Source organism: Hemitrygon akajei, chromosome 7, assembly GCF_048418815.1.
Source record: "Hemitrygon akajei chromosome 7, sHemAka1.3, whole genome shotgun sequence".
NCBI lineage: Eukaryota > Metazoa > Chordata > Chondrichthyes > Myliobatiformes > Dasyatidae > Hemitrygon > Hemitrygon akajei.
The window spans coordinates 46,914,272-46,927,150 of NC_133130.1; the positions used below are offsets into that span (position 1 = coordinate 46,914,272).

General features: G+C 40.3%; 1 protein-coding gene across 6 annotated transcripts in view; it reads left to right on the forward strand.

Annotated features, from left to right (window-relative positions):
- Nucleotides 1-12,879, forward strand: part of LOC140730411 (REST corepressor 3-like) — a 71,083-nt gene that overhangs the window by 24,014 nt on the left and 34,190 nt on the right. For 5 of the 6 annotated variants that reach the window (XM_073050762.1, XM_073050759.1, XM_073050760.1 and 2 more), the window contains 2 exons: nt 1,697-1,775; nt 8,497-8,715. In XM_073050762.1, coding sequence (XP_072906863.1) covers nt 1,697-1,775; nt 8,497-8,715 — 298 coding nt within the window. The remainder of the gene's footprint in view (nt 1-1,696; nt 1,776-8,496; nt 8,716-12,879) is intronic. The other variant, XM_073050761.1, reaches the window with a different exon arrangement.

Consider the following 12,879-nt stretch of genomic DNA (forward strand, 5'->3'; position numbering starts at 1 on the left):
CCACGCCAGAGTCTATTAATTCCTGGAAGATCATTTCCAATGCAACCACAATCTCCAAAGCCGCCACCTTCAGAACCCATGGGTGCACCTCATCCAGTGCGGGAGACTTATCTATCCTTAGTCCATTTAGCTTCCCAAGCACTTTCTCTTTAGTAATCTTGACTAATTAATTCTATTTCCTGAGACCTCTGACTATTAGGTATGCTGCTAATGTCTTCCACTGTGAAGACTGATGCAAAATACTCATTTAGTTCCTCTGCCACCTCTTTGTTACCCATTATAATTTCTCCAGCATCATTTTCAATCGGTACTACATCTACCCATGTCACTCTTTTACTCTTCATATATTTAAAAAAACCTCATAGTATCCTTTTTTATGTTAATTGACAAATTCCTTTCATAATTCATCTTTTCTTTCTTAATGACTTTGTTAGTTTCCTTCTGTAAGTTTTTAAAAGTCGTCCAGTCCTGACTTTTTCCACTAATTTTTGCTTCCTTGTAAGCCGTCTCTTTTGCTTTTATTTTAGCCTTAACTTCTCTAGTTAGCTACATTTGTGTCATTTTTCCATTCATGATTTTCTTTTTTTCTTGGAATATATTTTTCCTGCACTTTCTTTATTTCTTGTAGGAATTTCATACAATTCTGCTCTACCATCCCTCCATCTAGCTTACTTTTCCAATCAACTTGGGCCAGTTCCTCTCTCATACCACTGTAATTTCCTTTGTTCCACTGAAATATCGATACACCTGATACCAGCTTCTCCTTTTCAAATTTGCATGGCTTGAGTTATATGGCAAAACTATATAGGTTGGAACTATTTACCCTGGAGCAGGAGATTGAGAGATGGCCTTTTTGAGATTTAATTTTTAAGGGGCACAGATAAGGTAGATGGTTTGCAGTCATTTTCCCAGATTGGGAGAGTCTCTTTCATGTAGAGAGTTGTTGTATTTGGAATGGGCTCTGTGTCCCCCCCCACCCCGACCCCAATCACCTCAGATATTGAGGATAATCACAGATGTAATACATGGTATACATTGTGAATTATACTTTAATATCAGAACTTCATGTAATGGATGACAAGGCAAAACTGAACTGTCTTTAAAAATACTGGGGAAAAAAAAACTTATTTTCCCTGAACTGCAGGCCAATGCCTACCACTTTTAACTTTTCACTAATTAGAGCTTCCAGCAGTACTAATTATTTGATCTATGTATACTGGGACAATGAAAGAATGGATTGCTCAATGTAGCAACTGTTCAGTGTCCATACTACTAAAATCTTCCTCCAGGGAATATCTGATATTCCTTTCATAAGTTGGATAATCAATTGGAACAACTGTCATAGAGCTGTCTGGCATGGAAATGGGGCTCAAATCCCACTGAGTCTGTGGCAACTATCAAGTACCTACTTCTACTAATACCATTTTATCCTCCCCGTATTACCATCAATTCTTGCCAGAGCTGCAGCCATATAAAACCAGGGTAATCTATAGTAGCCAATTAGCCGACCAAACTGTGTGTGTTTGGGATAAAGCTGGTGAGAGCATTTACAGAGGTGATGTGTAAACTCTCGGCAGACAGCACCCAAAGTCAGGGTCAAACACTGATTACCTGTGCCACTGGAAACACTTTAGAACTGGTGTGTGTGTGTGTCTATATATAGTTGCTGATATTTACACTAGATCTTTGATTTCAGTGATGATGGAATGGAGGAAGGAGCTACGAATGACGTGAATGACAGTGATTATGACCCCACTAAAGAAGCTAAAAAGGAGGTAATAAATTTTGTGAATATAACGATACTGAACTTTCGCTACAGCATCATTGGCATGGCATTGAAAGCCTTTAAGCAATCTTGACGTTGTGAGACATGATAAAAGCTGAAACTCAGAAATCTGGAGCTTCTATGACCACATATTCTTATACATAATGTTTGTCAATATCATAAAGCCTCAGGGCTTCCCTGCAGAAAGTATTTTTTAATCTTATGACATTAAATAATTTAAGTGTACAAGTATAAAAATTTTAGAGTTTGTTCAGTGCAAGTAGAAATGGTATTCCTTATTCAGTAACTTTCTTTTCTGTATATGTCTAAAGTGATGAAACCAGTATTAAACATGATACAAGTTGGTACTGTTTGCCTAGCTGTAGTGAAAACAAAATATAGTTCACAAAAAATGACTTGGTGGAACCTAGATTATAATGAATATCCCTTGGATCATTTTGAAGGTCTACTTGCACTGGCATAAGACATGGAATAAATCCCTATTTTCTTACTCAAATGCCTTGGTGCAACATCTTAAAAGAATTCAGGTTTCCACATGAAGTACATTTTACTCTGTGCCAGGGCAAACAGTGATGTGCAAATTACTCAGAAATATCTTTAAAGAGATAAGCACCATGTGCAGTGGGACTCTGTATATGGGATTTGATATCTTAAAGATTACTACAGTCTCCTGTTAGGTTCTTACTGGTTGATCTCCTAGCCCTCTGGGGTCACTCTCCCTCTACCCTGCAGTTTGTGCGGAATTGAACTGAGTGAGTTCCTATCAGCAATCATAATTAGTGGTTAATTCTTGGTGGGGAAAAACATCCCAAAGTTATTTCATACTGCGTTGTGACAAATCTTGTAATTTTGTTTGTTGAAGAGCCTAACATCAGTAGTGGGGAAGATGCTAGAGTCCATTATTAAAGATGAAATAGTGGCATATCTCGATAGCAGTGATAAGATTGGGCTGAGCCAGCATGGATTTACCAAGGGTAAATCATGCTTGACTAATCTATTGGAGTTTTTCGAGGATGTAACCAGGAAGTTAGACAAGGGAGATCCAGTGGATGTAGTGTACGTCGATTTTCAGAAGGCATTTGATAAGGTCCCACATAGGTAAAATCAAAGCTCATGGCATTGGGGGGAAGACATTGACATGGATAGAAAACTGGTTGGCAGATAGAAAGCAAAGGGTAGCGGTGAATGGGTGTTTCTCGGAATGGCAGGTGGTGACTAGCTGGGTGCCACAGGGCTCAGTATTGGGACCACAGCTGTTTACGATTTACATCAACGATTTAGATGAAGGCATTGAGAATAACATCAGCAAGTTTGCTGATGATACTAAGCTGGGTGGCAGTGTGACATGTGATGAGGATGTTAGGAGAATTCAGGGTGACTTGGATAGACTGGGTGAGTGGGCAGATACTTGGCAGATGACGTTTAATGTGAATAAGTGTGAGGTTATCCACTTTGGGAGTAAGAACAGGAAGGCAGATTATTATCTGAACAGTGTAAAGTTAGATAAGGGAGAAATACAAAGAGATCTAGGAGTCCTTGTTCATCAGTCACTGAAGGTGAATGAGCAAGTGCAGCAGGCAGTGAAGAAGGCTAATGGAATGTTGGCCTTTATTACAAAGGGAATTGAGTACAAGAGCAAGGAAATCCTTTTACATTTGTACAGGGCCCTGGTGAGACCACATCTGGAGTATTATGTACAGTTTTGGTCTCCAGAGTTAAGGAAGGACATCCTGGCTGTAGAGGAAGTGCAACGTAGATTCACAAGGTTAATTCCTGGGATGTCCGGACTGTGTTACGCAGAGAGGTTGGAGAGACTGGGCTTGTACACGCTGGAATTAAGGAGATTGAGAGGGGATCTGATTGAAACATATAAGATTATTAAGGGATTGGACAAGATAGAGGCAGGAAATATGTTCCAGATGCTGGGAGAGTCCAGTACCAGAGGGCATGGTTTGAGAATAAGGGGTAGGTCATTTAGGACAGAGTTAAGGAAAAACTTCTTCTCCCAGAGAGTTGTGGGGGTCTGGAATGCACTGCCTCGGAAGGCAGTGGAGGCCAATTCTCTGGATGCTTTCAAGAAGGAGCTAGATAGGTATCTTATGGATGGGGGAAATCAAGGGATATGGGGACAAAGCAGGAACCGGGTATTAATAGTAGATGATCAGCCATGATCTCAAAATGGCTGTGCAGGCTCGAAGGGCCGAATGGTCTACTTCTGCACCTATTGTCTATTGTCTAAGAGGACTTGCAACAATGGTTTAGTGCATTCAAGATGGATACAGTCTAATTTCAAGGTGGTGGGGAATCAGAACTTGAGCGAGGTACTTAATAATGTTACCTTGTCATCTTCTTCATGCAATGTCATCAAAATTTGGTCTTGTTCACCATATGCGCAAATGCATTCAGCAACTGAATTGTTAAATAAACTATGCCTCTGAATATTCGTTGATTTGCTTTCTGTGTGCTCATCCCTAGTCCCCATCACAATTTTTGTTCAAACAGATCTATTTATGTACAAGTTGACAAAGTAATTATTGTCTACTTAAAGGCGTCATCAGTTTCCAGACCATTTGCGTCAGGTGTCTCTTTGCTGTGTGCTGTCCTAGCTGAGAGTGGTCTTGTCTTTGCTTACAATGTTGCATCTTGCAATTTCAAAACTAATTGCTGCTTGGAAATATAAAGAATGGTAAATTGTGTATTATTGATTGTCATATGTACCAAGGTACAGTGAAAATCTTGGCTTGCGTACTGTTCATACGGATCAGTTCATTACAACGGTACATTGAGGTAGTACAGGGTAAGGTAATAACAGTGCAGTGTAAAGTGTACAAATTGCAGTGCAGGTAGACAGTAAGGTGTGAGATCATAACGAAGTAGATTATGAGGTCAACCGTTCATTTTGCTGTATTTGGGAACCATTCAATAGTCTTATGATAGTAGTATAGAAGCCGTACTTGAGTCTGGTGCTATGTGCTTTCATGCTTCCGTGCCTTTTTCCCGATGGGAAGGGGTAAAAGAGAATGTCCAGGATGGGTGAGATCTTTGAATATATTCGCAGCAAGAAATTTATCATTTCAAAATATTCACTCATTTTAAATTGCAGATTCCAGGAATTTGCACACAATTGCTGTATACAAATTAATTTATTTCCTCTTGTATATGGATATACAGTCATTTGTCCCCTAGTCCCATGCCATGGGTTAGAATTAGTAGTTTATTATTGTCACATGTACCAAGATACAGTGGAAAAACTTATCTTGTATTCTCTGTTTATACAGATCAAATCATTATACAGGGCGCTGAGTTAGAATAAGGTAAAACGAGAACAATGCTGAATAAAGTGTAAAAGTTACTGAAATCAATTACAATATGCATATATGAAATAGATTAAAAATTGTGCCACAAACCAGAAATACTATATATTGAAAGAGTGAAGTAGTGTCTAAGGATTCAATGTCCATTTAGGAATGGGATGGCAGAGGGGAAGAAGCTGTTCCTGAATCGCTGAGTGTGTGCCTTCAGGCTTCTGTACCTCCTAGCCTATGGCAACAACAAGAAAAGAGTATGCCCTGGATGCTGGAGGTCTGTAATAATGAACGCTGCCTTTCTGAGACACCGTTCCTTGAAGATGTCCTGGGTACTTTGTAGGCTAGTACCCAAGATGAAGCTGACTAGATTTACAACCTTCTGCAGCTTCTTTCGGTCCTGTGCAGTAGCCTTTCCATACTAGACAGTGATAAAGCCTGTCAGAATGTTCTCCACGGTACATCTATAGAAGTTTTTGGGTGTATATGTTGACATACCAAATCTCTTCAAACTCTTAATGAAGTATAGCCACTGCGTTGCCTTCTTTATAACTTCATCAGTATGTTGGAACCTGGTTAGATCCTCAGAGATCTTGACACCCAGGAACTTGAAACTGCTCACTTTCTCCACAAGTATTGGAACGTGTTCCTTTGTCTTATCCTTTCAGAAGTCCACAATCAGCCCTTCTGTCCTACTGATGATGTGCCAGGTTGTTGCTGCAACACCACTCCACTAGTTGTGGCATATCTCACTCCTGTATGCCCTCTCCTCACCACCTGAGATCCTACCAACAATGGTTGTATTGTCAACAAATTTATAGATAGTATTTGAACTATGCCTAGCCACACAGTCATGAGTATAGAGAGAGTGGAGCAGTGGGCTAAGCACACTCCCCTGAGGTGCACCAGTGTTGATCATCAGCGAGGAGGAGATATTATCATCAATCCGCGCAGATTGTGGTCTTCCGGTTAGGAAGTCGAGGATCCAATTGCAGAGGGAGGTACCAGAGGCCCAGGTTCTACAACTTCTCAATCAGGATTGTGGGACTGATAGTATTAAATGCTGAGCTATAGTTGATGAACAGCATCCTGACATAGGTGTCTGTGATGTCCAGGTGGTCTAAAGCCATGTGAAGAGCCACTGAGATTGCATTTGCTGCTGACCTATTGTAGCGATAGGCAAATAGCAGTGGGTCCAGGTCTTTGCTGAGGCAGGAGTTCATTCTAGTCATGACCAACCTCTCAGAGTATTTTATTACTAGATGTGAGAGCTACCGGGTGATAGTCAGTAAAGCAGCTGACATTATTCTTCTTGGGCACTGGTATAATTGTTACCTTTTTGAAGCAAGTGGGAACTTGCACCCATAGCAGTGAGAGGTTGAAAATGTCCTTAAATACTCCCACCAGTTGGTTGGCACAGGTTTTCAGAGTCTTACCAGGTACTCTTATTAGGACCTTCCACCTTGTGAGGGTTCACTCTCTTTAAAAATAGCCTAACATTGGCCTCTGAGACAGAGATCACAGGGTCATCAGGTGCAGCAGGGATCTTCACAGCTGTAGTTGTATTCTCCCTTTCAAAGCAGGCATAGAAGGTGTTAAGTTCATTTAGTAGTGAAGTATAGCTGCCATTCATGCTATTCGGTTTCGCTTTGTAGGAAGTAATATCTTGCAAACCCTGCCAGAGATGTTGTGCATCCGATGTCATCTCCAACCTCGTTTGAAATTGTCTCCTTGCCTTTGAAATAGCCCTCCACAAATCATACCTGGTTTTCTGGTACAGGCCTGGGTTGTCAGACTTGAATGCCACAGATCTAGCCTTCAGCAGGTGACATACCTGCTGATTCATCCATGGCTTTTGGTTTGGGAATGTATAGTAAGTTTTTGTAGGCGCACACTGATCCACGCAGGTTTTAATGAAGTCGGTAACAACTGCAGCATACTCATCCAGGTTCGAAAGTGAATCCCTGAATACAATCTAGTCCACTGATCCAAAGCAGTACTGTAAGTGCTCCTGGGCTTCCTTGTCCATACTTTCTTGGTCCTCACTACTGGTGCTTCAGTCTTCAGTCTCTGCCTAAACTTCGGGAGTAGAAGTACAGCCAGGTGATCAGACTTCCAGAAGTGAGGGCGTGGAATAGCACGGTAGGCACTCTTGATGGTGGTGTAGCAATGGTGGTGTTGTTTCTTCTGGTTTTGCAAGTGATCTGTTGATGGTAATTGCTTAGTGATTTTTTTCAAACTGGTCTGGTTAAAATCTCCCAAAACAATGGTGAAGGTGTTAGGGTGCATTGTTTCGTGCATGTTGATCCCATTGCTTAGACCATCTAAAGCCTGATTGACATTGGCCTGAGGTGAAATGTATACTGCTACCAAAATGACCCTGGAGATCTCTTGTGGTAGGTAAAAAGCACGGCACTTAACTATAGATATTCCAGGTCTGATGAGCAGAATTGGAACAGCACTGGTATATTTGTGCATCAAGAAGAGTTGATCATGAAGCATACTCTTCCACCTCTGCTTTTGAGAGACACTATAGATCTATCCTGAAGATGTATAGTAAACCCGTCAATCTGAATCGCTGCACCCAGTACGGAAGGGGTTAACCAGGATTCTATGAAACAAAGGATGCGCGGTCCTAATGTCCCTCTGATTCAGCACCCTAGCTCTGAGATTATCAATTTTATCCACCAGAGACTGCACGTTTGCCATCAAGATGGTCAGTATTGAGAGTTTAAAACCCTGTTTCCTTCAATGCAGTCGTATCCCCAACCTGTAACCGCATTTCCTACATGGACCCTTCTGTCCACAATCTGTTGTTTCTGTCAGTTTTAAGCAGCGATAGTTTGTTTAAATGCATTAAGACATTGTTGTTGACTGTACTGACCTTGGAGCAGATGTGCTTTTTAGCTGTGTCAGGCTGAAACAAGAATATTTAATCATATCCATGTAGTACTGCTGCTACTCGAGTTGCCCTTAGGTACCCTGAAGATCCATTCAAGAGTGATTGGTAGATTAGAAGCTCTCCTTGACCCTGGTGGTACATACTTGCAAGCTTTTGCATCTTCTGCCCAGTGGGAGTGGGAGAAGAGAGAATGTCTGGGGCAGTTAGGGTTGAAGTAGTTTGCTGGCAAATCTTTACGTTTAGGTATTTAAATATTTTAATGTTTTTGTTAGTGTATGTTTTTGCTTTTAAAACCTATGTACATAGGGGTTACATTGGATGCAAAAGAGAGCATCTTAGTGGGGTCTACTTTTATTGTTATCTGCAGGAATTCTATACTCTATCATTTTCAGATAACAAGATGTTAACGTAAATTTAAGCATGGTTAAATATAACTCTACTTCCAATATGCTTTGTCTCATTTGTAACATATACCTGCAATCTTGTGTGCATTTTATTATTAGGGAAATCCTGATCCACCTGTGCAGGTCAGCAGAGTTGGCTCGGTCAGACGTGAGCTTCCAAGTTTGCAGCATCGTCACCACCCATTACGATCCAAGTGTCGACCACCAAAAGGAATGTATCTTAGTCAAGAAGATGTTGGAGCCATGTCCTGCAGCCCAAATGCAGCAAGTACCATTCTTAGACAACTTGATATGGAACTAATCTCATTGAAACGCCAGGTATTTGGATACCTGTAGTGTAGTTATAACATTCCAAAGAACTAAATTTTGATACTTGTATACTTTGGATAATCTTAATTACAGATTAATTTTCATAACAAAAATACAATCTTGATCCTGCTAAAACTTATTACTCTAGCAAGTGTAAGTTCACAACAAAAGTATAAATTAAATCATTAGAACCAGGTTTTCATTTATTTTGCATCTTAAGCTTTGCTTTTTAATCCAATAATCCCCAAATATTAGCTAATTTGTAGCAAATTTAAATCATAGGGAGGAATTTGTCTTTTAACTGTTTGCACTAAATGTGCAATATACAGGTTGAGCCTCCCTTATCCAAAATGCTTGCCGCTGGACATATTTTGGATTTTTTTCAGATTTTGGAGTATTTGCATCTATATAATGAGATACCTTGGTGATAGGACCTATCTCTGAACATGAAATCCATTTACATTACATATATAACTTACTCATATATATGGAAGGTAGTTTTATATAATGTTTTTAATAATTCTATCCACAAAACAATTACATGTACAAACCCCATTTCCAGAAAAGTTGGGATATTTTCCAAAATGCAATAAAAACAAAAATCTGTGATATGTTAATTCACGTGAACCTTTATTTAACTGACAAAAGTACAAAAAAAAGATTGTCAATAGTTTTACATAGAAACATAGAAAATAGAAGCAGGAGTAGGCCATTCGGTCCTTCGAGCCTGCACCACCATTCAGTATGATCATGGCTGATCATCCAACTCAAAACCCTGTACCTGCTTTCTCTCCATACCCCCGATCCCTTTAGCCACAAGGGCCATATAAAGAGTAAAAGTTCCTCTTTACTGACCAACTTAATTGTATTTTGTAAATATACACAAATTTAGAATTTGATAGCTGCAACACACTCAACAAAAGTTGGGACAGAGTTAAAATAAGATTGAAAACTGCACAGAATATTCAAGTAACACTGGTTTGGAAGACTCCACATTAAGCAGGCTAATTGGTAGCAGGTGAGGTATCATGACTGGGTATAAAAGTAGTGTCCATCAAAGGCTCAGTCTTTGCAAGCAAGGATGGGTCATGGCTCGCCCCTTTGTGCCAAAATTCATGAGAGAATTGTTAGTCAGTTCAAAAGGAACATTTCCCAATGCAAGATTGCAGAGAATTTAGGTCTTTCTAAATCTACAGTACATAATATTGTGAAAAGATTCAGAGAGTTCAGAGACATCTCAGTGCATAAAGGGCAAGGTCGGAAACCACTGTTGAATGCGCGTGATCTTCGAGCCCTCAGGCGGCACTGCCTAAGAAACCGTCATGCTACTGTGACAATTATAGCCACCTGGGCTCGGGAGTAATTCGGAAAACCATTGTCACTTAACAGAGTCCGTTGCTGCATCCAGAAATGTATCTTGAAACTGTATTACGCAAGGAGGAAGTCATACATCAACTCTATGCAGAAATGCCGGCGAGTTCTCTGGGCCTGAGCTCATCTCAGATGGACTGAAAGACTGTGGAACCGTGTGCTGTGCTCAGATGAGTCCACATTTCAGCTAATTTTCGGAAAAAACGGGCGTCGAGTTCTCTGTGCCAAAGATGAAAACAACCATCCTGATTGTTATCAGCGAAAGGTGCAAAAGCCAGCATCTGTGATGGTATGGGGGTGCATCAGTGCCCACGGCATGGGTGAGTTGCATGTATGTGAAGGTACCATTGACTCTGAGGCATATATTAGGATTTTAGAGAGACATATGTTGCCATCAAGGCAACGTCTCTTCCCGGGACGTTCACGCTTATTTCAGCAGGACAATGCCAGACCACATTCTGCACGGGCTACAACAGCGTGCCTTTGTAGACACAGAGTGCGTGTGCTTGACTGGCCTGCTGCCAGTCCAGGTCTATCACCTATTGAAAATGTATGGCGCATCATGGAGAGGAGAATCAGACAACGGAGACCACGGACTGTTGAGCAGCTGAAGTCTTATATCAAGCAAGAATGGACAAAATTTCCAATTGCAAATCTACTACAATTAGTATCCTCAGTTCCAAAATGATTAAAAAGTGTTATTAAAAGGAAAGGTGATGTAGCACAATGGTAAACATGCCTCTGTCCCAACTTTTGTTGAGTGTGTTGCAGCCATCAAATTCTAAATTTGTGTATATTTACAAAATACAATTAAGTTGGTCAGGAAAACTATTGAAAATCTTTTCTTTGTACTTTTGTCAGTTAAATAAAGGTTCACGTGAATTAACATATCACAGATTTTTGTTTTTATTGCATTTTGGAAAATATCCCAACTTTTCTGGAAATGGGGTTTGTATATTAAGCCATCAGAAAGGTAAGCTATCATTACCTCGGACACCCAGGTGGACTGTTTGACATTACCATCATTTCCGACTGAATTTATGTGCTACCTGTAAGTAGTCTTTGTCTTTCACTTGTTCATAACACTATGTACTAATGCAGCCATTCACTGATGATTTTGGCAAAGTCATAAAAAAATGTCTCTGCTGCTTCATGATCAGTAGACTCTTTATCATCAGATATTTTAAAATTTAATGCTATGCCTTAAATTTTTGCAACCAACCTGCTGAAAATTCATAAAGTTACCTTCTAGTTTTTTAGTTCATCATGCTAGATCTTTCATGATCAGCATATGTTGACTCTGAAGTTGACAAATCCACTCTTTCAATACATGATTGAGATCTTCCTGTTTCATGCAATGTTTTTCTATTCATTAAATTGTGTTCTTTCCATATCTCAAGTCACTTCTCAGAACGCCTGTAGTGCACAAAGACCTGCACATTGCCTGGGAATTTTTCCAGTGTCTTGTGGAATTTCCATTTGTGAGGTCATGTCAGCGCTCAAAAACATTTCTGATTTCATATAAGGGGTGCTCAACTTGTATTAGCAACAGTATGTTGTACTGTGTTGCCAAAATTGACTTCAAAGGAACTACAATTTGGAGGCAAAGTGCATTACATTATTTCAACTGCTGTATCCACCCTGCAAGACTTTAAAAAAAACTAGATTGGTGGAGTATTGCCCATTTCAGGTGAAATGTCAAATCAGTGACATTTTGCCTGTTTTAAGCAGATGAAATGATCCCCTGGTAGTGTTTGAAGATGTTAATTTTAATTACTTAGAGATTAAGTGTGCAATAGGCCCTTCCAACCAATAAGCTGCAGCACCCAGCAGCCCACCTATTTAACCTTGGTCTAATCACAGGACAATTTAAAATTATCAATTAACCTTCAAACTGGTCTTTGGAATGTGGGAGGAAACTCGAGCACCTGGTGGACAAACAAGCTCCTTACGGACTGTGTCAGAATTGAACTCCATACTCCTCTCCTAATCCTGGAGATAGTTCTCATTTGTTGACCAGACTTCAATTTCAGATTTAGTGCCACCAAAATGGATTTATCTCTTTGCTGTTTGTGAAATCTGTGCATAAAATGGCAGCCACAGAAGTCGATTTGTTAAATGACACCACTTCAAAAAATTTTCATTGGTGTTGAAGTAGAGTGGAATTTTGATGTAAGGAAAGCTTTTTCCTTATGTACAACCAGAATACTTTAAGCATGAGATTTTTCAGATGCTGGAAATCCAAAACAACACACACAAAATGCTGGAAGAACTCAGCAGGTCAGGTGGCAGTTTTGCAAATGAATGAACAGTCGACGTTTTGGGCCAAGACCCTTTATCGGGACTGGAAAGGAAGGAAGAAGATGCCAGAATAAGAAGGTGGGACGAGGAGAAGTAGGACAAGTTAGAAAGTGATAGTTGAAGCCAGATGGGTGGGGGGAAATGTAGTAAGAAGCATAGGAAGTGGAATGGGAAAAGGCATATAGCTGGAGAAGAACGAATCAGATAGAAGAGAGTAGACCATGGGGGAAAGGAAAGGAGACAGGGCCTCAAGGGGGTGTGATAGGCAGCTGAGAAGAAGAGGTTAGAAGCCAGAGTGGGGAATAGAAGAAGAAGAAGAAGGATATGGGAGGGAGAAATTTATGTTCATACCATCAAGTTGGAGGCTAGACAGAATATGAGGTGTTGCTCCTCCAAACTGAGAATGGCCTCGTGGCAGAAGGGGGTGCCATAGACCAACATGTCAGAACAGGAATGGGAATAGGAATTAACTGATTGGCCACTGGGAAATTCTGCTTTTTG